We start from the raw sequence: 26,011 nt of genomic DNA on the forward strand, positions 1-26,011 counted from the left end.
CCTTTTCTCTGATTACTTGAAACACCAAACCAATGTTTTGCAAGGTAGACGTTTTCACCCTGCCTGGAATAAAGCCTCATCTCTGCAACAAGAGCCGTGCGTGTGCCAGTGCTGAGCTCTACCCGCCCTGGCGTGACTGCAGATCCTCCTGTCCCACCCCATCAGCCCGAGCGAAGCAGCCTCCAGCCCATTTGCATCTGAAAGGCGACTTGAATTGACGGCAGAGGAGACGCAGTCAATGGCTTATTGCTGGTGTCGGTGTGTGCTAATTATACCCTGGGTAATCACCCCACAGAACATGTGAACAGCTTTCAAACCGCCGGGGCTATTTTTACTAAACCTCGGCTATATTTATCGTGCATTGGGCTGGTGGCACTCGAGCATCCCCTTTCTGGTGTATTTATAGCTGAATGCAGCTGAAGGTAACGGGCCGGGACAGGCGCTCTGAGGGACGCTAATCCCAGCCTGGCCGTGCTGCTCCTGCTCTCTCCCGGCAGGTGAGCATGGGAGCCAAGGGCCGGAGCTTTTGTTCCCTGTTCGGTTTGAACAGCCCCACACCTCACTGGGATTCCACGGGTAAGGAAAGGGCCCGGTAGGAAACTGCAAGGGAAGATCAAACCCTTTTCAGTAGCACCAAGATCACTGAGATGAGATACACAGTGTAAAGCCTGACTGTACCCACAGGGACTTCCCTCGGTGCTGCCTGATCAGCCAGGATTTGGCAAGTAATATAAACTTTGTTGGAATTTCACATTTATTTCAGAAACAGTTTAACTACATCTTGCCTGTGATATCCTTTCAGGAATGGAAATTGCTTTTTATTATGAACTTCCTCGAATAATAATTTCTGGAAAAATCTTTCAAAATAATCTTGTGATTGTCTAATTGAAACAATGACACTTGCAAAGAGGGAAGCAGCAGTATTGTGCAGGCTGATACTCTGCCAGCGCTGTTAATCACTTCTCACGCAGGTGGAGGTTCACGGTTGCTGGCTCTAATCTGAGCTCCAGACTCTGTCAGATTCAAAATCACCACTCTTCCAGGAGGAATATCCAATGTCCCTCACTCCCCCTGTCCCAGCCTGGCACAGCTGGTTACCACTGCATCACAAATGGAGTTTCTTCCCACTACCTCTGGGTCTGCATTTCAAATAAATGACAAGGTATTTGCATTATTTTTATTTATTTGAACACTATGATTTAAGAGCCTAAATGCAAGTTTTTCCCTTTATTTCTGCAAGTAGCACTGCAATCATAACTTACAAAAATGTTTAAAATACAAAATGTACATGAAATTACAATACAAGGCTCTGTAAACATCTAGAACTTAATCTTTATTGTCCCACATTTTTAAATATAAAACTTCAATTTGAACGATTTCCGAACCTCAAGGAATGACATCCATTATGAGTATCAAAAATAGAGTTTCAAAGCTTTGTATCAGAACAAAACCGTTTTTTCATTCTTTGGTTTAAAAAGGGTGGCAGTTCCCCTGATAACAGGTAAGTTTTACTACAGAAATTCAGATTCCTAGTTAATGGTAATTTCAGAACTCATCCCTGTCCCCCTGGCTTAATATGCTACCCCTTTATATTTTTCCCTAAGCATTGATCTTTGACCCTCCTTATAGAAAAGCTACCATTAAGGCTTTCCTTCAGGATAATGTAAATTATTAAAAATTTTTGGGAAAGTACTCAGGGACAAGACAGGACTTAAGGACAAGGAAGTGGATGCCAACAAAATATTAACAGTTGCCGGGTTCTGTTGTTTAATTAAATTTGCATAGTCCAATAGAGATCATGTGCTTTTTATACCACTAAAATTATACAAGATTAACAGTCTTTATCTACGTTATCACACAAGCTAAAATAAAATTAAGACCCTTGTATTGAAGCTTTTACAAGGCAAATACAAAACTGCTTTAGTATCCAAAGCTATATTTTTTTAAATTTCATTTTTAAATAGGAAAGCATTTCTATGTCTACAGGCATCAAGGTATTTAAAGGCATCAGAAAATTTAGTGCATAGCAACTCCGGATTGTTTGGGCTCCTATATTTTAGGTACAGTGTGAATTCCAGCTACTTGGAGAACTTGCAAGGAGAGTCTGTACCAGCAGGATAAAGGAGCATAAATCCCATAGAGTATGAAAAGCTTTTCAGTCAGAATTCTCCTATAAACAATGGTTAATGCAAAAGACCCAATACATGAATGAAAACTGGAACGTGCCTTGCCACCAGCACACACTCTGAGACAATGACATAGTTTACAGCATTGTGTGGTTTGGTTTGTTTTGAAGGTGTTAAAAACAGAAGTAGATGTATTTCTGAGCATGTGAGTTCTTTCTAGGATCTTTACATACACGAGTAGAGGACAGAGTAAAGCACCATTGCTGAGGGACAATTACAATATCACACTTTCCAGATTCCAGCCCTGCCAATTATTTCCTGCAAACGTCAAGATTTGCACCACTGAACAATACATTCACAAAAAGGATGCTTAAGATTCCCAGCAGGTACATAGTGGCCTTGCATTAAGGTGTTTGAAATAACTATGATACATCAAGTTAGTAGCCTCAGGCTGCACTCTTAAAAGGAAGTACATGACAAAAGTACAATTTTACCCACTTAATATGGTCTTTAAAAGTTCATATTCAGCTATTACAGAGATGGGATTACAGCTATGGTATTGCTTGGGCACTGACTTCACTCCAGGTGCACGGTTCTGCCTGCAAAAGGCTCAATGGAAAGTTTTCCCCACCACTGTTTGCCAAAATGCAACATCAGTAGAAGCTGTGTTTGCTCTGCCAGGTGCTATAACTCAGCACTGCTCTCCACTGTCAGACCCTTTCGTTCATTTGAAGTCTACAAAGGGTATGTGCTTCCCATATGTTAACTGCTAACATGGCCACACAGGTCTGAACTGGATCCAATGCAAATATACTTTGCATTTTTCTAATTCTTTGTGTTAATTCACTCTTAATTTTTGTTAGATTGTCATGACTCACCCAAATGAGCAGCTAAAAGAACACCTTGGATGTTCTGAGGTTCCATGTACTGCTGACCTTCCTTTGCCATGACTGGTATACCCTGTGTGCTCCATGGAGGGAAGCTCTGTAAATGAGTGATTCCTGGGGGAGGGAAATGGCCATGGCCTCCACAGGCAGTGTCAGATCTTCTCCACAGTCAGACTGGAAAGGCCAGAGATTTTTAAGTAATGATGTAAACAGATTGTTTCAAATTCATCAGATTATGGGGATAAGGGAGATGCATCCTCAGAGCACAGCACGGAGTTTACTGCTGCTGTGATGAATCTTGTGTATTTCTTTGGTAGCTCCTGCTTCACACCTTTGAAATCAAGCATGGACATACCATACTGCCTAACCACTAATTCACAGTAAGTTACTTTTTAGCAAACTGACATTTACATACAGCCTGAATTTAAGGAACTGTAACTGTCATCTCCTTAGGAGTTCCAAGTGGCATGGTCGGGCATACAGCATATAAAAGATACAGATGTGACCAAATGATTTATTGCATTGAAAACTTGAATGCCACTGAATTGGTGATTTCAAAACCCTATTCTGCAGGGATAATGGGAATATTTAGATCCTCAGCAAACATTAATTTTTCTCCTGTATCTAACATGGCTTTGATGTTGCTGTTCTTTAATCTAAAAATCCTACTGCTCAAATTTGATTACAAATGTAACTTGCTAAGAAAAAAGCTATTTCAAGAAGGAGCCTGTGCTAATAAAGATCAGGAAGATTATCCACAAAGTTATAAAAGTTAAATTTTGGAATGTAATTTCTATCCCAACACTTTCATGATGGAATGGTCTTTTTGCAGCCTATCAAGTAACATCTTCAGTTTATAAACAAGTGCAGATCTACATTTGGCTTTGCTTCCTATGAATCTAAGAAAGAAAACACTACAGTATTCATATACACAATGGCTTCCATGGCATTGGCTTCAGATGACAGGTATGATTTGCCACTGGAAGACCTCATTAAGAAAAAAATTAAACAACAGAAGCTTTAAAGGCTTTCCAAAATGACCAAAAGGTGTTACAAATCATCAGTTACAAACTATACTACCTCTAAGGGCAAGCAGCACACTGAAGATGTGCATTAAATCTTCCACGTTCAGGACTGTGAATATTATAAGAGCAAACTAACACCTCCACACATCTGAAGCACTTAAAATATAAAAGTATTCTATTTAAATGCAAAAAGCAAAGCTTATTTGTAACTTTAAAACAGTTAAAATATCTGGTGTAGATTCTGTGTGTCCATTTTAAGAAGTCTCTTTACAGCATCTGAGGAACTATAATTAAAATGCTCTGTCTCTACATCAAAAATGTAACCCACTAAAAGGGCTTTGCAAGGATCCACTGTTCCAGTTCATAAAGGCCACAGAGTTGGAAGCACAGTAAGTCTAAAGAGGAAGAGGATGAAGAAATATTCAGAGAAACTGTGATGTTTTCATGGATGTTGAGTTGTTAGCTTATCCATTACTGGATTCCATCAGATATTCTCGTCTCCAGAGATCCAGGACATGCACGTGCAGGCTGGCTGGTCACTGTTGTTCCATGTGACACTGAGATCTGTGACATATCTCTTCCTATGATCTCATTCACTATAAAGAAAAGAAGAAATATTAAAAATTGACAGATTTTATGCTTTCCAAAAGGCAGAACTCATCAGCATAACCCTTTTAAAGATAAATACTTTCAGAGCTAAGCCTTGATGCTGTTACGCAACACGAGATGAATGAGGAGCCTGGCTTCAGCAACAGTTAAGCAAGGGGGAAAAAACATCCTGCCATAATCCATGCTGGAGACTCCCTAAGCCCCTTGAATAAAATAACCACATGAGCATTCATGACACACAGGTAACTGAAAGGCACAGCACAGGTCAGGTTTATCGAGATTTCCCCACAGAACTTCTGTTCAAGAGTGTGACAGGCACAACAAATAACTCCAACAACTCCTGGCTCTTTCAGGCTACTTACAGAACTTCCTAAGAACTTGGATACAGGTCAAGAGAATATTCTTTTTAAACACTACATACCTATTAACTGGGCCAGTTTTCTGAATACTTGTATTTCTGAAACCACAGTAACTAAATTATATCAGTCAATTTCTGAAGATTCAGGATGGACTAATATACAGGCCAGTTTGTGTATCCATGTGTGTCAACTTCAGCAAAGTTTAATCAACTTGTACTATTTGAGGTGTTCCTCACCTTAATGAATGTGACAAAATTAACCTAGATTATTAAGAAATTATAATCTTGAAGTCCTACTCTAAATCCTATGTAATTATCCTATGCAGGACAATTGAGGTTGGAAGATGATAAAAATTATCATCTTAAAGGCTAACTGTAAAAGCAGCGATAGAAATATCTATTTTACAAAAATGGACCTTGGTAATGTTATCAAAGAAAAATGAGTAACATTCTACGTGGACATGAAAAATATCACATTAAATAATAATGACAAATTTTAGAAAAATATTGCACCATAACCACAATCTAAATTATTATTTCATTGTTAGAGGCAATGAGTACTGTTGATTCCCATTACTGAGTGGGCAGTAGGTTATATCATCTCTTTCTCAGCAGGACTTTGAATATAATAATTGCATGAGTTTGCTTGGACCTTCCATAAACAGGTATTTAATGGATCCTTTTGTTGACTAAGGACCATTTTTATTTTTAGAATGTTTTGTTCTGCTAATAAGCTGCTTCTATTGAACATCTTAACAGATTTGGAACCCAGGCTTTTGCTACTTTGTTCTCCATTGGGTAATGTTACAGAACAGTGTTGATGCACTTCACCACCTTTCTTAATGCTTCCTTAATTTTCCATAGCAAGATTTACTTTCCTACCAACTATTCCTGTCTGGTAGAAGCATAACAAAACCAATCTACAGGTGGTAAATTGTGTTTATAGCAATTAAACAGCCTGAGCATTGCCCTTCGTGGCAGTAGGATCCACCCATAAGTGGGTCTGAAAGAAAATGTATTCATATTGTGAATATGCTGAAGTCCACGTAACTTAGAAAATTCAGCTCTGAAAAGTGTCTGTGCCTATGTTCTTCAAAGTCACTCAGGAAAGCATTAAAACCACCTCCTGCACAGCCCTGTGTGTAATGGAAGAGGTGTTTGTTATCCACCAGTCCATCAGTGCAAGGACAGCTTGTTAAACACATGGTATTGAAGCCAAGGGTTCTAGCAGGTCACACACACCATGGAAAAGCCAATTCCCTCAAGCATTACAAGATTTGCAATTTATCTAGCTTCAGAAAAACCTGTCATTCAATGAACTTAACTGCACAGCGACACTGGAAATTGTGTGACTGCAGGTAGGGCACTTTCCCAAGTATTTTTATTAGGCCAACACAATACATAAGTAAACAACTGCTAAAAACCCCCACAACTTTTTATTTTTTAAACAAATTATAGATGATTATTCATAAGAACTGTGCTACACCAGCTTCTGCCAGGGCATTCATTAGCTTGGTCTAAGGAGCTCCAACAGCTCTTATCTACTGAACAGTAGCTTTGTGCAAATCCAGTGTCCCAGCTGTTCAGTACTGCTAAAACTTTCATGAGTGCTACAATAAAAACATTATAAATAACATTTTGAAGTTCAGTATTTTGAAATTACTAGTTACTTCCCTTTTGATGGCTGATCTGTATCTGTACTAGCACCATCAGCACAAACTGGTCTGTCCCGCAATGTTTGGTAGTTCCCACAAGCAGAGGTGTTTAACTGCACAGCACGTAGCCATTGGCACTGCATTCTCCTTAGAACACATTACACTGAGGACAATAGCTGGTCACATGGGGTTTTATTTGCCAAATTTCTGCAGAAGTCATTATGTAGAATATTAAAGCTACAGATTAGTTTGTGTTGCTTTGTTCTAAATAATCACTGATTTGTTTATAAGCGGCTCTTTTGTAGCTCAGTGTTTTTTTTTTTGCAATACGTTTAGCATGTGGTGAGTACAGATTTATCTGGTTTACATGGATTTCCATTAGAAACATCTACCATTTCTTAGGCAAATGCAGGACCATGTCTTCATTCTGATGGGGAATTCTAGTGGAGGAACCTTACTTGTCCCAGTGACTTTGTAAGAATTGCTAATTTATAAAACCAACCAGTATTTAAGTGTGCTTTTTTCAAAATAAATATGTAAGTCAGTGTTCTGCCAGAACACCTTGCAGGCCTCAAGAAAAGGCCAAAAATGCTTTTCCTGCTGTGTCTGACCAAGGTATTTTTTCCCAGACCTTGGCCTCCCAACTAACACATCTTCCTATTTTGTACTTTCCAGGAATGTCCATTTCAGCTGTCTGGAACTCTGTACCCAACAAATGGACTGGGGGGAGCCTGCAGACTCCAGAAGACTCTCCATTGTTTAGATGAGGTACAGATGGGGGTAAAAATAAAGCTTTCAAAGAAAGGAGAACTTGCAGAAGGCAGCAGCTCAGATCAGTCTCTAAGCTTTCATGGCACATATAATATTCATATAATACCAGTATTATCAGGACTTGTCTTTCTGATGGGGAATGGTATAAATTAAAGCAGTTTAAAATGTAAATCATGTAGTCAGTAAGAGATAAAATCCTGCATAAAAATGTACAAGGCTGAAGGCAAGATCATACAACATTTTCCTTTTTGTATTAAAGACTAAAAGAGAAATCCAGAGGTCAGTATTTGAATGCATGATGTGTCACCTTCTTCCAATGAGGGGAAAGCACACAACATGTAGCAGTCTGTGATTAAAACTGAAAACTTAATTAATGTGCATAAATATAGGTGTTCTACAATATTGTCTAGCAAAACTCAAGTTCTTCAGGTGACAAATTGGGAGAGGAACAGATTTCAACGATTCTGAGAAAGACAAGCTCAGATTGTACTGCTGATGCTTTACAAACAAAAGAAAATTTCTTTACTTTTAAAAAACCACTTTTCCCACCTCTCCTATTTTGACTATGGGCTGCAGGGGTTACTCTGTCCTAAAAATATATCTACAAAAATTTCATACTCCCTTTTGCTTAGCCTTAAGAGCCATTAGCAACTAGACACTGGGAAAGCAGCATGCATGGCTTTGTTAAGCCTCTTTGTCTTGATACCATTTCCTTTCTTCAGCACAAGTTTGCAGGGGGAGGCTGCAGAGCTTGTCTGGGATTCTGCAATACAGATCTCCAGGATGGTTTTCATGTTCTCTGGGCTCTCTCTGCCAGGTTCATGTGTTTTGTAGTTCATACTTTTGCTGCCTCTTTGGAGAGAGCCAATTTCATTAGCCTTTAGATGAACAGTTGTGCAAGTAGGACCTTGACTTTTCAGTCCACTGCCCCCTCCAGTTAAGTCCCTGCCTGTTTGGTACCCATGGTGCCAGGTGTTGACTGCTGATCCCATAGCCTGGACCTCTACTCACTCCTCAAATCAGGAGGAACCACAAATGTCTTACACACTGAATCACTACAGAGGCCTTGCTAATATTTAGTGATCATTTGGTGCCTACTGATACCTAAAATCATTCTGGATGATCAGTATCAACTGAGTGGATGACATCAAAAATGTTACAAAGTGTTTTCAGTGCTAACAGTCCAGGTCAATAATCCTGAAATGACAACTGGAGCAGACAAAGAGAGAGGGGTGCACACACTACACTGTGCACACGTGTGGCACATTCCTCCATGCAACAGGGATAACTGCACTTTGAAAACTTGTCAGATATGGCACAGATCAAAATGTGATACAGTGGGTTTTTAAAATATTTTTTCTCCTTTTTTTTTAATATTGGGTTGTGAAATAGAAATTATTTTAACAACTTTTCTCTGTCTATGTAATTGACCTCTCTGGCAGTTTTCCTGGATTTCAGAATTTCAGCTGTTACTTTATTTGCAATAGTTTCACCTTTTCCTCCCTTCTAGAACATAAGCTGGCTGGCAAATTTATACTAACAGTTAAAAATAGATAGTGCAGAACAGAAGTTAAGTTGGTGTGGAGAAAATCTGCTACAGACAGATTAGATTGGCCTGGTCAATACTGGTGATACTGCAATATTGCATTGCAAGGCGTGCTGCATCGAAAAGGAGCAACACACTGCATTGAGAAAACACCAAATATCAGATAGAGGCTCCAGCCTACAAAATTAAAAATTGCAAAATATGAAGTAGCATCCTAACATCAATATGGGCAGAACAGAGTAGAAGTAGCTCTGACTTCTGGATCTGCTGTAAAATAAGAACATCCACTTACTCTGTTTTACTGGGTTCTTCCCATGGTTTTCATTTCCCATTGTGCTCTGTTTGCCTGTCTCCAGTCCCTGCTCACTGCACAAGTGGCAGCAGCTGGAGCACCGAGGCCTCCCCTGCCCCTGAGGCCGAGGGCTTTGCCTCTGCTCCCTGAAGGCTGCACTGGACAGCTGACAAAGCCACAGCCTGACAGCCAGACTGCTCAGGATGAGCTCTTCAAACTTTGCAATTTGCTAGCCAGAGTTTTAAGACCTAAAGTTAGGTTGAACAGCTCAGCCATTTGGCAGTGAGTGACACCCAGAGCTATGGGTGCTGATCTCATCAGCTGTTCCAGCACCAACCCCTCTGGAGAAATTCCCACCTACAGAAAGTGATCCATGTTCACTGATTTGAACAGAACAAAGCTCTTGTGCTATGAAGCATGAAATCACCATTAGAACCTGGTGCTTCTAATAATAAATTCCTGGATGTTTTGGATAAATTAAACCTCCCCCCCCCCCCCCCCCCCCCCCCCCCCCCCCCCCCCCCATGAATTTAGAATAACAAGTTCTCTTAAGGTGTTTTTAAGGTGTTTGACGTTCTAATATCAAAAGTAAAGGCATGATCTTTTTTAATAAAATGCCAAGCAAAAACTAACATGCTTCTGAATTGCTCTGTATCTAATTTCCCCTCTCATTGTGCTAAAAGACAAATATTTTGTACTGGAGCACAAAGTAAACAGAAGTATATCTAAGTATATATATATTTTTATAAGAATATAAGAAAAGGAAATTCCTGAACCTACAGACCTTTCAGAGAATAATCAAGTAAACTCTTTTTCCTTGCACGTACAGGACAAGCAAGTTATCTTTACTGGCAGTTACCAAGCATTTTAGGTTTTTTAAAGTCAAAAATACTTCCTCAAAACCTCTATGGAGAACTTCAGGCAAACCAGTTCAGATTACAGACCACTAGGTGCAAGATACAGCAATGCTCCACCAGCCTCCAAAATGTATTTTTCCCAGGGAACTCCTGAGTTAGAGACAGAATCTTTTGTGCCAAATGTTCCCATTTGGATTTTTCTCTCTGGGATCTTTTAAGGTCTGTGCAAAATTCTGTCAAGTGCAACATTTTGTGACAGATTGCAAAGTTAAACTCCCTATAGCAATAGCAATGCTTTTTAGATGTACTGAACTTCCCCAGGATTACTTGGTGGTCTGTGCTGGTTACCTTCCCAGGAGTTATCTTCCATTACCTTTTCTGTGCCCCCCACTCCTTTTATTATATTTGGCATTTTCTCCTCATTCCTTTTTCTGGCTGCAGAGTTCTAGCAGATCCAACAACAGGGATTCATCTAACTCCTTTGTGGCATCAGGGACAAAATGTGGCCACAAAATAGATCGAAGGAGTAGCATTTTTTTATTCTCTGCTGTTCCCTAGACATGCCTAGCATTTATTTACCCTTTCAAGACTACTTTTAACACTACTGAGCAAGTTCTCATAGTTCTCATTTTAAATGAGACAGCTTTAAATGAGAATAGTTAACACTGCATTGATGAGTGCAGGTTTGATTCTTTCCCTTACTCTAATTTCCACTTTAACTACCTGGTTTCCTTCAATCACAAGATCTTGCTGTAGAGGTTTCTAGAAGGTTTTTGGATTTCACCCTTCCCAACAGCAGAGCAGCAGCAGTACCACATTTACCCAGACTCCACATCAGGTTCTACGTTACAGTTAACTGTTGCTTGCTCTTCCAGAGCTGCCGTCTGGCACGTCATCTACTTGAGGACAATTGTCACTGTCACTGTTCTGAAACCTTTTCACTGACACCTTACACTGAGACAGGTACTGCAACACGTCTCTTTTTCAAAGGACTCTGGGCATGAGAATCTCTAGTTCCTCAACTGTCAACATCAACACACAAAACTTTCTAACATCACTTACCTAATTTTAACTGAATAACTGATTAGTCATCTGTTGGTCCCATTTAACTTCATAACGTGGAAGCAGCTTGTAGTCTCTCTCACAGCAGAGTAACTGCACACTTATGAACCTTCATAAATAATCTGCAGACTGCTTGCAACTATGTGACCCTTCTGACCACCTATTATATTTTCATAAGCTTGATTGTTTTCTACAGTTTGTCTTTTCAAGTTTGTCACAGTCTGTGACGCTGAAACTGCTACAAAACAAGATTTAATTTTTTCAAGAAGTTTTTGTACACTCCTTTCAACCAAATAAAGAGATATTTCCTCATGTAGGTATTCCTCATGTTTTGGTACTCCCTGAAGCAGTCATCTCACTTACCCCTTCTATAAAGGATGACTCAAGTATTCCATTAGTTATTTCCTGCCTTTGTAGATGCTCTGATCTCCTGCAGCACACTGCAGTCACAGTTGCTCTCCTCTCCAGCAGTATAATTTAGAAACTGTGTTCTTCCTAATGTAAGCCTGAAAATTGGCTCTGTAAGAATTCTGTACTGGCAGTGGATACAGTTAACTTGTCTGATTTGACACTGAGCATTCTTTAAGGTACAAAACCATCCTACTTTCCTCTGTAATCCTACCCCATATTAATACCACACTACACTGTACCAAATACATAAAATACCCATCATTTTCATTTTTAAAAATGCCATGTTTCTTGATTATATTTGTCAAATGCTAACACTTGTGTGTAAACGTGCTTCTGTCTGGGTTTCTGTTTGTGTGCCTTTATAAAAGGGCCCTGTCAGTGTACATTTCACAGGCCTAAATTTGGGGTTTACCACCCTATGTGTTATTTTTCAGTTGGGGATACTGCTGTTTGAGGGTTATTTTATTATTAGCCTGAATTTCCATTTTTCAAGAACTCCTGCTCTTCAACAATTATTCTGAACCTACTAGACTCTGAATTGCACAGGATATAGTGCAGAACACTGAAATAATCTAAGTTATAACTTGTATTTTACGAATTGATTTGCTGTTTCAAGACATAGGAATGTCAGCTTGGTGAACTTTCCCTGGCTTTGCCATTCCAAATAGGAGCTACTTACCTTACTAATAACATTTTGATAGGTAAGGAAAGCAGAATTAAGTTTCTTGAAAGCTGGGCAAAAGACCAGTGTGGTTTATTTCAGTTTCATAAGCAAACTTAGGATCAGTCTACACAATAATTGTGTGAAAGTTTTACGAAGAGCTTGGTTATTTCACTGTTACCAAATCTGCTGTACATTTACAGTTATTAACCTTTACAAATCCATGGAGAAAGTAGTACATGTTATAAGTCTTTATAATGTACACGAATTGAGAGAAAAAGGACAGTATAGTTCTTTGGCATTTCAGGCATGTTTGTAATAAAGTGAAAACCACTAAAGTCTAAACACAAATAAGACCAATAGACCATGCAACAATTTCTAATATCATTAGTATTTAGCAGAGTCATAGGGCCTAATTATCTTGCTTATATGTGAAATAAAGAAGCTGAAATAATAAATCCAGATATTCTTACCCAATTATAGTGCACATTCAACTCCAAATCTAGTTATGAACCTGTATTCATAATACTCTGACTGGAGGTGCATGCCACTGTATTCCATCTATTTAAATTGACATGGCTTCATCTTTTTGAAAAAGAGAAACATTCCAAATTTCTCAGTTAACTGATCTGCCCACTCTTCTACCTTGCCCATATTTGGCTTAAGATTTTCATATCCTCTTCTGCTATTTTACTAGATCCTACAGCACTCAGGAAGTTCTGTGGCAGCTCTGTATACTTTGAGTGGAGGTTTTTACTGAATGAGTGTACACCTGGTTCACAAATGCTAAATTTCCAACTATTTCAGAATACGCAGGTGTCCAGTTATATATACTTCAGTATTACACAGTGCTTTTCACTCGCAGCTCTTAAAACTCTTACAACACTTTCCCCTTTCCTCTGTGCTCCAATTTCAAACATTGAAGCATTTCAGTAAGCAGACTCACCCTCTAGATTTTCCACAAAGGAGTTGGACATGAGTGCTGAATGTTGAGTCCATTTCTCTGTTGAACCTGATGGCTGGTATTCCAGGTCAGAGATAAAACTGTCTGTGTCAGAGAAGAAGACAGACATAACTACTGACTGGACTAAACCAAGAAGTTACAGTTCACTCAACCAGGAAGTGATTTTCATTTTTCTTTTAATAGCACTAAATTTAAATACCCCGTTTCATTCACAAACACTGCGTATGTGACATAAGTAACTATTTATAAGTTATCAGAGTGCCTATTAAAACCAGTATCACTTATCTTGTATATTTTCTTGTATATTTACTTTCATTTAGCAGCCAGAGCCATAAAGGTAGTGTTATTTTTTTGGATGTCTGCATAGTTGCATCATCATGAATTTATACTACTTATATCTGATTTTAGTATTTGTATTTAGAACATTCCTCCTTCAGTCTTTTCAATTTGCTTTACTTACTGTTGTCAAATTAGAAGTACTTGTGGCACTTGACAGCAACTCCAGGGTAGGCAAAGGAGTCCTAGTGAACAAAAGCTGTTGTGCCCTTTTCCCTCTCCCCCAGGCGCAGGGAGCTGTCGCTGCTCCCCTCGCTGCACGGCCTGCCCAAGGCACGGCTCTGCAGTGCGGCCGCCACAGCTCGAGTGGCAGAACACCAAGTGTTGTCTTGGCACAGGTGGCTCCCTCACACTTGGGCCACGTGAGAAACCCTGCAGGTAGTGCAGAGCTGCATTTCATGGAACTGCTTTTCCTAGAGGAAAAATCAATGTCAAATAGTTTATTCATTATTTTAACCAACAAGTCTGGGTTTATTCAGGTGTGATCAGCGGCTAGGCAGGGCTTACAACAGGGTTGAATTTGGTTTTTTTCCCTGCCCAAGACAGGGTTGCAAATTTAGTCAACTAGGCTTTAACACAATTAAGAAAATGACTCTGGACCCTGGCTAATTTGTGCCTTCTGGACAGAGGCACACACTTGTTTTGCCAGCATGGTATCTAAGCCCTGCTTAGGGATGACTCCTGGGAGGACAAAGGAATCTACTCTTACTTCCTTCTGAAATTCAAGCAGCTCAAATTACCTCTTTGGGTGACTTCTTATGCTTAATTGTTCAAAGTGTAAAGTTACACGTTTAAATGGGAAGTGGAAAGCATTATCTGGGTTTCAATGAAAATGTCCACTGCCATTGTGAAGGAAAGGAGTAAATTAAGGACAAATTCTTGTCAAATAATAGGAGATAAGAAAAGATCATTTCCCCCCATCAATTATGGTAGAAACGGCAAGAAAGTGATATTTAAATAAAGATCTAATGAATCCAGGGAGACGGGCAGAAAACTGCCTCATGAGGAAACAAATTAACTGTACCAACAACCCTCTTTAGAAAGGTGAAGCTTTCAAAAGAGCAGACAACAAACACTGCCAAAAAGCCTCCAGAGAGAGCAGTGGAGTTCATTAGCTTATAAAGCAACAGCCTCTGCACCATTAAGACAGCACAGCTTATACAGTAAGGATTATATGTCACTCTGGCAGGGAAACACGTTTCTGAACAATTTTTCTAATTAGTTTCATACTTAGCAAGATCCTGAGGTTCTTGCATGCACTACCAAAGCTGCTGACAGTGGTGAGTGTTTGCTTTTATCAATCCCTGACAAATTGTGCCATGCACAGCACACACAACATCTCCAGCCAGCACCTTCTGGAACAGAGCATGCACTGCCCTCAGGCACACACTGCTTCTTGCTTGGGAAACGTGGGACATAAAACGACAGCCTTTTCAACTGCGTGATACAGCACAAAGATTTTGTTCTACACACACATTAGGCAGAACTTGAGGTACCAGAAAAATATACATTAAAAATACCTTTATACTTTGCAATACCCTAAACTTTTGAGAAAGCTTTCGGTACCCAAAGAATATAAAGCCAAAATGAAAACCAGGAAGTTGAAACAAAAATCAAGAAAAATGACACCCAGTAGATCTGTTTAACTGATCAAAAATTCATACTTTTTTGAATGACCTCATTGTCCTGACTCAGTCTTTACTTAAAGAAGCTTAAGAAAAGCTTTAAACCTCCAATTATGAGCACCCGGTTTGGGTCAAAGCAAGAAGTCAACTTAAAATTAGAGTTCTGTTATGGATACAGGCAGACCAAAGAGCTCCTGGAGTCATCCCATTTGGTTTTCAGGATCTCCTCCTACAGAAGTCAATTAACTTCCTGTTTTTGCAGCACTATCTGATTAAAAGTTTAGCCTGTGTAGCCTTGACTGCTGCTGAACTGGAGCAGGATGTGCAGGCTGTGGGACATAACCTACAAGACATACTGGTTTTAGAAGACTAAATCTCCCTGAATATTCTAGAATGCATGATTGTCTGCAGTGCTGCTTCAGTGAGCAGCAAGAGTGGAATTTTTTTTAATATGCTTTGCAAAAAAGTTTGATCCAAACTGTGTGTTTTAGAGGACAGGTGAGTGAATTGCTCTCCTGACAGCGGTAACAAGGATCAGCAAACCTCAAGGAAACCTATGGACAGAGTGCAGCACACATTTCCTAGGACATATACCTCCTTGTGTCAGCTCCAGACACAACTCTACCAGCTGAATTTATGTGAAGAATCTCTTCAACTATGTCACATTGCTTAGTGCAGTATATTTAGCCTGGTTTTGACTCCACATGACCAGCAAGTGTCAACTTTCCCTAACAAAAAAGAAGAAGCTGCCAGGCTCTAATTAACCCTCAGTTGCCTGTGCTGGAGCAGCCAGCTGGTGGTGCTGCTCTGAGACCAAACCTGTCACACGTCAGACCATGGCTGCTGTGGCAAACTACCACAGACATGGGGGGCTGCCTTGCAGTCACCATTCCAAGCCCTAGGCCAGGCTTGCTTTCAGTAACTTCAGGTTTAATGCAAACTTCACTAAGGAGTACTATTTTATTTTTTTCAATTAAGTGTATGAAATGTTGGAGTGTAGCTCTCCTGTGCACATTATGTACAAAAAACCAAAATGTGCCTGCAGAATCACAGCACCAGCTCTGCAATTATCTGCTACAGTAACAAATACCCTGCTCAAGGCTTGGCTATGCTGTCACACTCTGCATTTCTGTATCCTGGTGAAACCTTTTCTCTCACAGAAGAAGAGAGCTGAGTCTGACAGAGAATTCAGCACAAGCCTTGGCTCTAGAGGACACACGGGCTGTGCAGTGGAAAGTGGTGCTGAAGGGTCTGTGTGGATTTTTTCCGGGTCACAAGGTGCACTGAGCTCCCTCCAGTTCTGCTGCGATTGCCAGCAGCCTTCTGCAGGTGCAGAAGTGCCGCCTGCACTGATGGAAGAAGTGTCTAACCTCTTCTAATTCTTGAATGGGAATATTTTGAAGTGGTGAGTCAGTTGAATTTACTTTGCATTAGTTACAAGATGTTCTGTGGCTCTCCCAGGGAAGCTGGCCATAGACACCTGAGGATTTAGCTGACAATTTTACACATTAGAAATCTGTAACTGGTCTTCTTGGGATGCCTCACTGACACAAATTTGATGGACACAGTGAGTGAATCCCTTAGAAGATACGGTCAAAGCACCCTTTAACTGCTGACAAGCCCTGATGCAAAACATTTCACCTTTGCTCACTGCTCCACCCTTCAGCTTTTAGACTACTGCTCGGTCTGGATCAACATTTTGTTCATAACACACATTTCTCAAAGTAGATTTCCATTCTCTTTCAATACGTGTCTGGTTCTGCCTTATCACCTCAACATCCCACTGCAGGATTGCTTTTTACTGCTGTCTCATCTTGCTAGACAATACACATTTAACAGTCAGAATGCTAAGAAAGGAGGACTTTGAACACAACTTTACTGAACAGTCTACACTGGTAGAATTTTGAGAATGCCTTTTAGTGCAGGATTGCTCTGACAGTTCCAGGCACAGTGTAGGTCAGAGTCCTTGGCCTTGCTGGACACACTGCAAGGTGCAACATTTCACTCTGTACTCAGGAGACAACAAAAACACCTTGGATTTGAGATGCACATCTCAAGTTTGAGCTGCTCTCCTCCACACTACACCAGACTCCAGCATTCAGTACCTTCTGTGCTTCTGCAGAACTCCAATGGCAGGATGCTGCCTTAATTAACACTGATCTGTTGATGAATAAGTTTTAAATATATACAGAGACACAAAGTATAGTCCTTCTCCAATACTTTCTTGTTACTCACCACTTTGATTCTCCAGAAATTAAGCTGAAGCTACAGTTAAAAAGCTGCCTTCAAAGATGTACAAGTCTTCTAGCCAAGATCAGAATAATCTGAGCTTCCCAGCAAGAGAATTTATAAGCTAGAGAATTATCACAGAACTATTAAAATGAATGAATGCTAGCAGCTTAGAGTTCTACATGGAATGTGTCTGACAAAGCAGCCTTATTGCTTTATATACACCAAGTGCTTAGGGGATTTCTGGTTATGATTTATAGTAAATGCACATACTGGATTTTCTAATCTCCAGCTTTATGTAATGGAGATGCAATGAGTAACAAAATATAAGAGGATTAGTAGAAGGTCATCCTGATTTGCTGAATACAGCCAAACAATGTTAAAAATGGTTAAATACAGGTGTACATGTTAGAAATCTCATCACTGTAGAAAGCCATGAAATCCAAGGTAAACTCCCTCCTAAACTGCAAACCACAAAAGATTAAATTTGAGATCAACAGTATTGGAACAGTTTTAAACCTAAAGCCTGATATTGGGAATAGGGAAACCACTACATGAGAAGCACTTTTTAAAAACAGAGGGGGTAGATTAATGAGACCTCATATAACCAGACTGAGTCTAACTTTAAGTAGCTTTTCTTTCAGGTGGGGAAGAAACTTTATTAGATGGGTGTGCAGCAGAGCCCAGTATGGATGATGGATATGGGCAAGGCCAGAAATGACCAGCTGCCTGTTTGCTGTCACTTCAGCTGCCTTGTTTATACCTATTTGCAGCCCTAAAACTCCACTGTCTATCCAGGGAAATGTTAACCTGAGGTGTTGGCCAGAGGGCTGACTTGCTGAAAGATGCTAAGAGAATAAAGATCCAACACACCAGGGATAGAAAAAGTGGAGGGGACAAATAAAAGTGCATGAAGCTGCTTTTAGTTAGTTCCAGCCCAAAAGTTTCTGAGCTTGTGCAGCCTGACAACTGCAAAACCTAAGCAGAAAAGAGAACTTTTTCAGAATACCTTTGAAATAGTAGCACACAATACTACTTTGAAATTGTGTTCTGGTTCAAATATTTTTATAATGTATTTTGAATTTTGTATCTATGCGACCTCATGCATTTTGATCCCTTGTTTCAAGTGAATTAGGTGTTTGCTGTAGGATGCAAGGATAGGAAGAGGGGAAACAAAACATAAAAGCAAATTCAAGGTGGAGATTAGAAAAGTCTAAGGATATCAGCAAGGTTCTCATGAAAAACATGACAATGAAGAGTCACACAAAGTTCAGTATGGGGGGGAAAAAAAGAAAGAAGCAGGAAGGAAAGGAAAGTCCTTTGTCAGACACATGGGCAGGATCTGCCCTTCCACTGCGTAACCTGTGTTCAACCACAGTCTGAACACAGCCCAGGTAAAGGGCAAAGAAATACAACAGCATTTCAAAAGATTCTCCATCTGGTCACTGGCAAACACCTTGGACTTGGCAGGGAAGCTGCAAATGTGTTACACTTTCCAGGAGATGCTGGATCGAGACTAATCCAGATGCTCTTGACTGAGCACTGATGGATGGAGTCACTTTGTAGTTCTGTATTATGCAGTGATTTGGAGGCAGTTTTGGTGTATTTTTAAGAAAACACCTGAATGTTGGCTGAAGAGGTAGTAAGAGTCATTTCTAGGGGTCTTACTTAAATGAATTTATGTAACTATTATCCACACAGCCACACCTGGAGGTGGGGTGGGGTTTCACAATTTTGTGGGTTTTTTAATTGGGATTTTGTTTTTAAGAATTTTAAATCCCATTCTGTCAATCTACACAGTAATTCTGTGATTTACTTTATCATGGGGTAGCACTTCCATACTACACTGAAATTTTGTAAAATACTCCTTGAAATATTTTATTTTCTTGGCAAAGAAATAGATACTGTTTTAATATTGAAACAGTATACATTACTTAAAAGAAAGAAGATAATTTATGCTTTCAGTTTTTTGTTTATTTTAAGACTACTGATTTAAATATTTAAGGCTGGTAATCCAGACATGATTTAAAGAATTTTCAACTGGCTTTGCCTTAGTGTTTTATTTTGAGAGGTTTATTTGCCTTAATTGGTAACCTTCAAAAACCTATTTTCCAACTAAGTAGAGCTTTCAGATTTGATGTATTACTTGGGAGAATATATTGTATCAACACTCATTTTATGTATGTAATTATGTTTGGATTTTTTTCTTTAATTGTTATAACATTATTGTAGAATAGCCTATTTGCTATTTGTGCTTGGTGCTATTTGTACAGAAAAATTCAATTATACAAAAAAAAGAAATTTTAGAATTGTTTTTTAAACCAGAGTAATATGTCAGATAAATTATTGAAAAAAGTGTTCTTGTCTAAACATGTTTTTTTTTTTTTTTTCCCTTAAAGCTGATTAAGCAGAGGAAGTATTCACTCACATTGAGAGAACTGAGCAGCTTTGCTTCTTGTCACTGTACCCTTCCAGACTTTTGGAACAGCAGGTTTCATACTCAACATCTGATTTGTATTTGCAGACTGGAAATGCAAACAAGCCCCAAATCCAACCCCCAGGAAATCATCGCACGGCAGCAACATGGAAGGGAAAGGCACTGCTCACAAACCCAGTGCTGCTGCCAAGGACAAGTTCAGCATTTAAATCCATGTTCAGTTTTCCATACATGAAGTTATCAGCAGTTATCAGAACTTCTTTAATTTTCTACACAATCATTTAAAAAAAGAAGTTAATTAAGCTGTGGCCATTTGACTCCCATGTTCATTGAACTCTAAGCCATCAGCAAGTGGCCACGCTTTCAGTGGGGCTCCAAAGCTTCTCCTGTGATTCCATGGCTTTGTCAGCACAGGAACGAGGCAGTACTTTCAGTGCTAAGCAAAGGAAATAGTATCAAACAGCAACAAATACTTGTGACAGAGAGAAAAAAACTTTTTTACTGTGCATCCATTTTAATTTCTGAACCATTATAAACTGCCAAGATGTTTATAAGTGCTAAACATTTCTGCTTACTTTGTGAACAGTCTAACTACAGTATTCAGTTATATTTTATTTGTTTCTACTTTTTTTTGTGGGTGTGGAGAGAAGAAGGATGAGAAAAAGGCAGGTTCTAACCTGACACTTCTTGAAACATTAGATTTCCTTCTCATTCCTCTGTATAGAAGTATAAAATGCTATCTTTTTGCTGCATGCTGTTTCACAAAGCCTTGCTTTTCTCCCCTCAGCAAGTCCTTGACAGAATCAGTCCCTTCCTTCCTTTCTAAATAAACTTAAGTTGATTGATAAACAGTGTTTCTAAAAAGAGAGCTTTGTTTAATTAAGGTGGCTATTGAACTGAAAGCTCAACTAGACTGGTTTCTCTCGTTTTCTTCCTACTATGCCATGTCTTTAAAGGCATTTCTCTATTAAATTTTATTACTTCTGTCTGGAGGTAACAATAGCAAAGCTCCATTTATGCAGGGAGTTGGGACTGACACAGATACTTAACAGATGGCCTACACTTAAGTCTTTATTCTACTGCTGATGCAATTAAGTAATTACCAGGGATGGTTAAAAAAACCCCAAACCACAACATTTATGGCTACTTTAGAAAAGAGACACTGGCATGTTTCCCTTCATCAAAACAAAACACATTTTACACAACTTTTAAGGCCAGGCCTTCTGCTCTTCCAGCCTTTATTAGTGTGACATATTCTTTAAATTGCTTTGCATCTACACCTCAAATAGTCTGATATTTACGATCTGATTTTTTTTTATTTGGTTGGAAAATATTATAAATAATTATTTAATTAATAACTAAATTTAAAAAATTGTCCAAATATTTATGATACAGCCCTTTATAGTCTGGCCTTGTTGTGGCCATTACAATGTCCTTGTTCTGTTTATGTTAAACGAGTGAACTTCTCAAAAAGGCAGTCAGAGTGGAGAAAGCAAACAGCCACTGTGAGCAGAGGTGCTGAATGATGACAGGTATCTACAGAATGTCTGTGAAGAGACCAAGACAGTGCCAAAATGCATGTGATAGATTATCAAAACACCAGCCTGCCCTTCAAAACTGGGACAACTCCAAGAAACAAGACTCCAAACTACATCTATGCAATGCAGATATTGTGTTATGAGTTTTACTGAAACATATCAGTGACACAATCAGAAAAGACTTCAAATGACTTTCTTGAATACAAGGTGTCAATGTGTAAGAGTTGATCCTCAAGCCTTGTTTTATGACAAAACCAAAACCTGTGGGCAAATGAGACTAAAATGCTTGAACTGTAGAACTACGAATTAACAGCCGATATAATTAGCTTAAGACAAGTTGTTGCTTTGGACACAAAAATGACTCCATGACTGATATAAATTCCCTTCTGTGAAGAGCAGTGTGTTCTAAACAAAAAAAACCCTCCCACACCCACTTGTAGTTTAATGCCCATTATAACCCCACTATTGCAATATAATATCCACTTACCATCATCTAGCGTGATGTCTTGTAGTCCTATGGTTTGAAAATTCAATTCCCGGTCTTCAGGCTCTGGTTTGATGTGAACAGCTGCCCCCTCGGGTGCAAAGGGAGATGAGTCACACACGGCGTGGGGCCCCAGGGGTGACACCGTGCCCAGGGCTCCCAGCGCGGGGCTGGCGGCCTGCGGCGAGTGCTGCCCCGAGCGGCCTCCGGGCGGCGGCGACGGGGCGGGTCCTGAGCTCGGAGATTGGTAAGGCAGAGGCTGGAGCTGGGGGGAAGAGGGGCCGGACAGCGGCGAGTGGCCCAGCGGGTGGGAAGCTGTCGGGGACGGGGAGGAAGCGGCCGCTGGGTTCGGAGAGTGGTACGGCACCTGCTGCAGCTGCGGAGAGGCCTGGCCCAGGGAGCGGCTCACGGCAGAGGGGATGGAGCCCTGCCCGGCGCCCGGACAGTGGTATCCCATCGATGGCAGGTGAGCAGATGACTGTCCCGAATGAGCTGCATGTGCCAGGGGGTGTCCTGCTGGACTTGATGCTGACACGGAACCTGGATTTGAAGAATGGAACTGCACTGGTGGTAGAGCTTGGCAGCTGAGATTTATCAAATGAGGTACAGCCGTGTCCTGCGGAAATGAAATCGCATCAAAGCCTTGGCTGGAGGCAGAGTTCATGGGAAGACCAGGCTGTCCACTGTACACATCGGTAGGCTGCATAGGCTGGTAAGAAGGCCTCACAGGAGGTGCTGATGTTACCTGAAAAGACTGAACCACGGCAGGAGGCAAAACATGACACTCTTCACTTGGACTGAGGTTTCTGCCCTGCATATGTGGCATGTGTGGCACTGCCGAGGTCACCATGGTGTAGGGCGGCTGAATGGGACACACGAGGCTCCTGGGTGACGAAGACAGCAAATTGTCGTGGGGGTGCCCTTGCTCCGGTGAAGGCAGCTGGGCTCGCATTGAGTGCAGGCCCTGGACGCTGCCTGCATGCGGCAGTGCCAAGGATGGAACAGCAGACAAATCCACCTCATCTCGGTGCTCTTGCTTCATTATAACTACAAAAAGTAAAACAGTTTTACAATTCCAGCCCATCTGTACCCCGTGACAAACACACACCAACTGCTGTTTAACAACCACAATAGCACTGTTAGTGTCATTGCTTCCCTTCTTCTGCTCTGCTTTCACCTTTGTTTCTATGCCTGCTACATCCACCCTGCACAGCCAGAACAACTCTCCCAGCAGGTATGCAAGGGCAAGCATATCCCCTTCCAGCACATCTTCCTATGCAATGGATGATTCTAAAGACATTTGCAACCCAGCCAGAGAAAGGCCAGTTCATCTAAAGGACGTTCTTGTCACCAGAGGGGGGGAGCTGCTGCTGGGCTCCACTGAAAATGGGCAGATGTGAGCTCAGTATCACGCACTAGGAAATGCTGAAGGCAATTTTTAGCAGGCTTCAGGCCTTCCTTAGACTCTGATCACAAGGACAGCTGAACTTTGGCAACACACACTGTTATCTTGAGTAGTGCACCATGTTTCAATTACAGCAGCTCTTTAAGCTCATCCCCCAATTTCAGTGATGGCAGCAACTGTTCTTACAAGAGCTACAAACTGACACATTTTCAGCTACAGGTTTATTTTTTTAAACTACTGGTAGGCTCACAACAAGATACTGATCTTAAGTACTAGTAGAAAAATGCTAACACTTAAATGCTCATTTACTACTTTATAAGATACAGTTAACTAAATATTACAGTCAAATGAACTATAATACATATAGAGTGTTTTAAGTGCTTGTGTAATAACAGCTGCAGTTACAATTCAGCTTGCTTCTTATTTAAGTAGTAACTTCTTACTTCATTCCATCATTTAAATAATTTAAATAGAGATATTTCAAACAAAAATATAGATGTGTAACTATCTTAGGAGCTGATATTCTTGAAAAACAGTTGACAAATAACACAGAAACCTGATAACACCGTTAATGTGTACTTGGCATACCAGACACCTCGGTAACACTGCCTAAATTTAAAAAGTAGGTAATTTTAGAGCACAACAAGTGAGCACAGCTTATTTTAAATTGTGTTAACTAATGGAAGTTGGCTTTGTCAGCATATACAGAAGTTTTAAGAAGTTTATATTAATATCTCTATCCGGCTTTAAAGACTCCTTCAGATATCTGACTTCAAGTGCTCCAAGCAGCACCAAAGGGTCCCCACCATCACTGGCACCTTGGGCATTCTGACTGCTCCAAATGGGCACAAGCTGAAATAAAGCAAGGGGCAGGAAAGGAGCAGGCACTGCACGTCTGGTGCAAGCTCTTCCTCACACCAAGTGGGAGGAAACAGGCTGGTTTACTACATCTGCAGTTAACATGTCCTGGTTTTACTTCTGCCTAAGTTACAAGCTGATTTGTCTCAGTAAACTGCAATGTATCCAGAGTGGCGGAAAAATCATCTGACCTTCCTTGTATCTAAACCTGTTTTATTTTCTTTTTTGACATTTGAGAGTGGAAAAAAATGCACAAATCTATTCTGTGATCTCACTATCCCCATCATGTAATCACGACAGTTATTTCAAGAGTAGCTTCTGACAGCAGCTTCATCATCATCATTCTCAAAGAAATGAATGCAAAAATTATTGTGTAGAAAGTGTAATGAGGAAATAACTAGCTGTAGTCACAGTACTGGAGCTTATTACTCTATATTTCAGCTTTTTAATTAGACAAGCTTTAGTAACTGTTTTACAAACAGTTCAAACCTAATCCTACGTACCTGTCAAAGGAACAAGACTGGAGTATTTTTGTATATCCACTTTAAAAAACAAAATAAAATGCCAGTTTTGTATTTTTCATTTGATACCTGGTGTGTAAGTAAAACGCTGAGATTGGCTTTTTTTCCTCTTTCCATTGCAGAGATAAAACTGCACCTGAACTGCAGCTGTGATGGCTTTGTTATGGTATGGAGGAACTTCAAGTATGATGTTTGCCTAGAGGAAAGTTGAAATAAAGAAGTTTTACACATTAAATGCAAGTGAAACTATTAATTACAGAAAAACTGAAACTCTTATGATAAAACTAAAGCACCCTAATATTTTGAAATGGGCAAACTTCAAGTTCATGCACATTACGTAGTAAAACAGTACTACAGGCAAACTTTTATTTGGAGAATTTTATTTTCTTTTAAGCACAAGTGCTCTGAAGATAATGCTTTAATTAAACAGACATATCATTTAAAGGATGCTTTGCTTGTCTGCCAAAGTAAAAAAAACCAAAACCTTCTATCAGTTAAAAAACTGTATTTTGGATCATTAAGCTTTTAAAATAAGTTTTAATGCTCTGGAAGTAATTTGTCACATTGGCAAAATTATCTTAAGTTTCCGCTTTTTAATTTTCAAGTTCTTTTTTTCATTGCTTTCACAACAAGCATGCTATTTCCAGTTCCTTCAAAGCATCCTCTTAATGGCTACTTTATAGTGTTAAGACAATTTAGAAGTCTCCAATTGTCTGTCTGAATTAGTCAGTGATCTACTTACTTTAATAAATGAAGTCTAAATTTCAGAACAACAATGAAAATATCAACTTTCACATTTAAAAAAATAAGCTTTCTAAAGTAAGAAAAATTGTTTCTCACCCCTTGACACTTTTCCCTAATTATTTTCCCTTCTACCTCCCACTGAGGTCGTCCATCTGTTGAGAGAAATTTACAAATAATTCAAGCAAAAAGCATTTTCTTAACACTTTAATAATTCATCTTCAAAATATTTAAATACTTAATATAAAACAGGATTTATTTTCAGTCATAGAGAGGCTGTTAAACTGACAGGCACAGACTGTAAACAAACTGGAGAGATGCTTTAGGAGTTTCAGCAGCTGCCTGTTGCGCAGGACTGTGCGCTGCACCCCAGCGTGCTGGAGCTGCAGAGGAGGCTCTGAGCACTGGCAGTGGACAGAAGGGCTCTCCCCTCGTGTTTCTGAAACCTTTCCGAAGGTGCTTAACCTGCTGCTGCCACTTGTGCTTATTCAAACAAAGTGTGACGACTTGGAGGCTGAGTCAGCAGCAGCAGCGATAGCCAGGCCACCCCTCCCTGCCCGGCCCCGGGTCACGGTGCCCGCGGGCTCCCCGCCCTGAACCCGCAGACCCCGCG

General features: G+C 40.1%; 1 protein-coding gene across 2 annotated transcripts in view; it reads right to left on the reverse strand.

The window, feature by feature from the left end:
• Window positions 1-1,165: 1,165 nt before the first annotated feature.
• NFATC3 (nuclear factor of activated T cells 3) overlaps window positions 1,166-26,011 on the reverse strand; it is a 64,764-nt gene continuing 39,918 nt past the window's right edge. The window contains exons 7-11 of one of the 2 annotated variants that reach the window (XM_041458646.1): window positions 25,498-25,553; window positions 24,727-24,853; window positions 21,877-22,920; window positions 13,207-13,308; window positions 1,166-4,634 (exon numbers count right to left, since the gene is read on the reverse strand). In XM_041458646.1, coding sequence (XP_041314580.1) covers window positions 4,510-4,634; window positions 13,207-13,308; window positions 21,877-22,920; window positions 24,727-24,853; window positions 25,498-25,553 — 1,454 coding nt within the window. In that variant the 3' untranslated portion in view covers window positions 1,166-4,509. The remainder of the gene's footprint in view (window positions 4,635-13,206; window positions 13,309-21,876; window positions 22,921-24,726; window positions 24,854-25,497; window positions 25,554-26,011) is intronic. The other variant, XM_041458647.1, reaches the window with a different exon arrangement.

The sequence above is a fragment of the Pyrgilauda ruficollis genome, unplaced genomic scaffold (assembly GCF_017590135.1).
Source record: "Pyrgilauda ruficollis isolate IOZ18807 unplaced genomic scaffold, ASM1759013v1 scaffold13, whole genome shotgun sequence".
Classification (NCBI taxonomy): domain Eukaryota; kingdom Metazoa; phylum Chordata; class Aves; order Passeriformes; family Passeridae; genus Pyrgilauda; species Pyrgilauda ruficollis.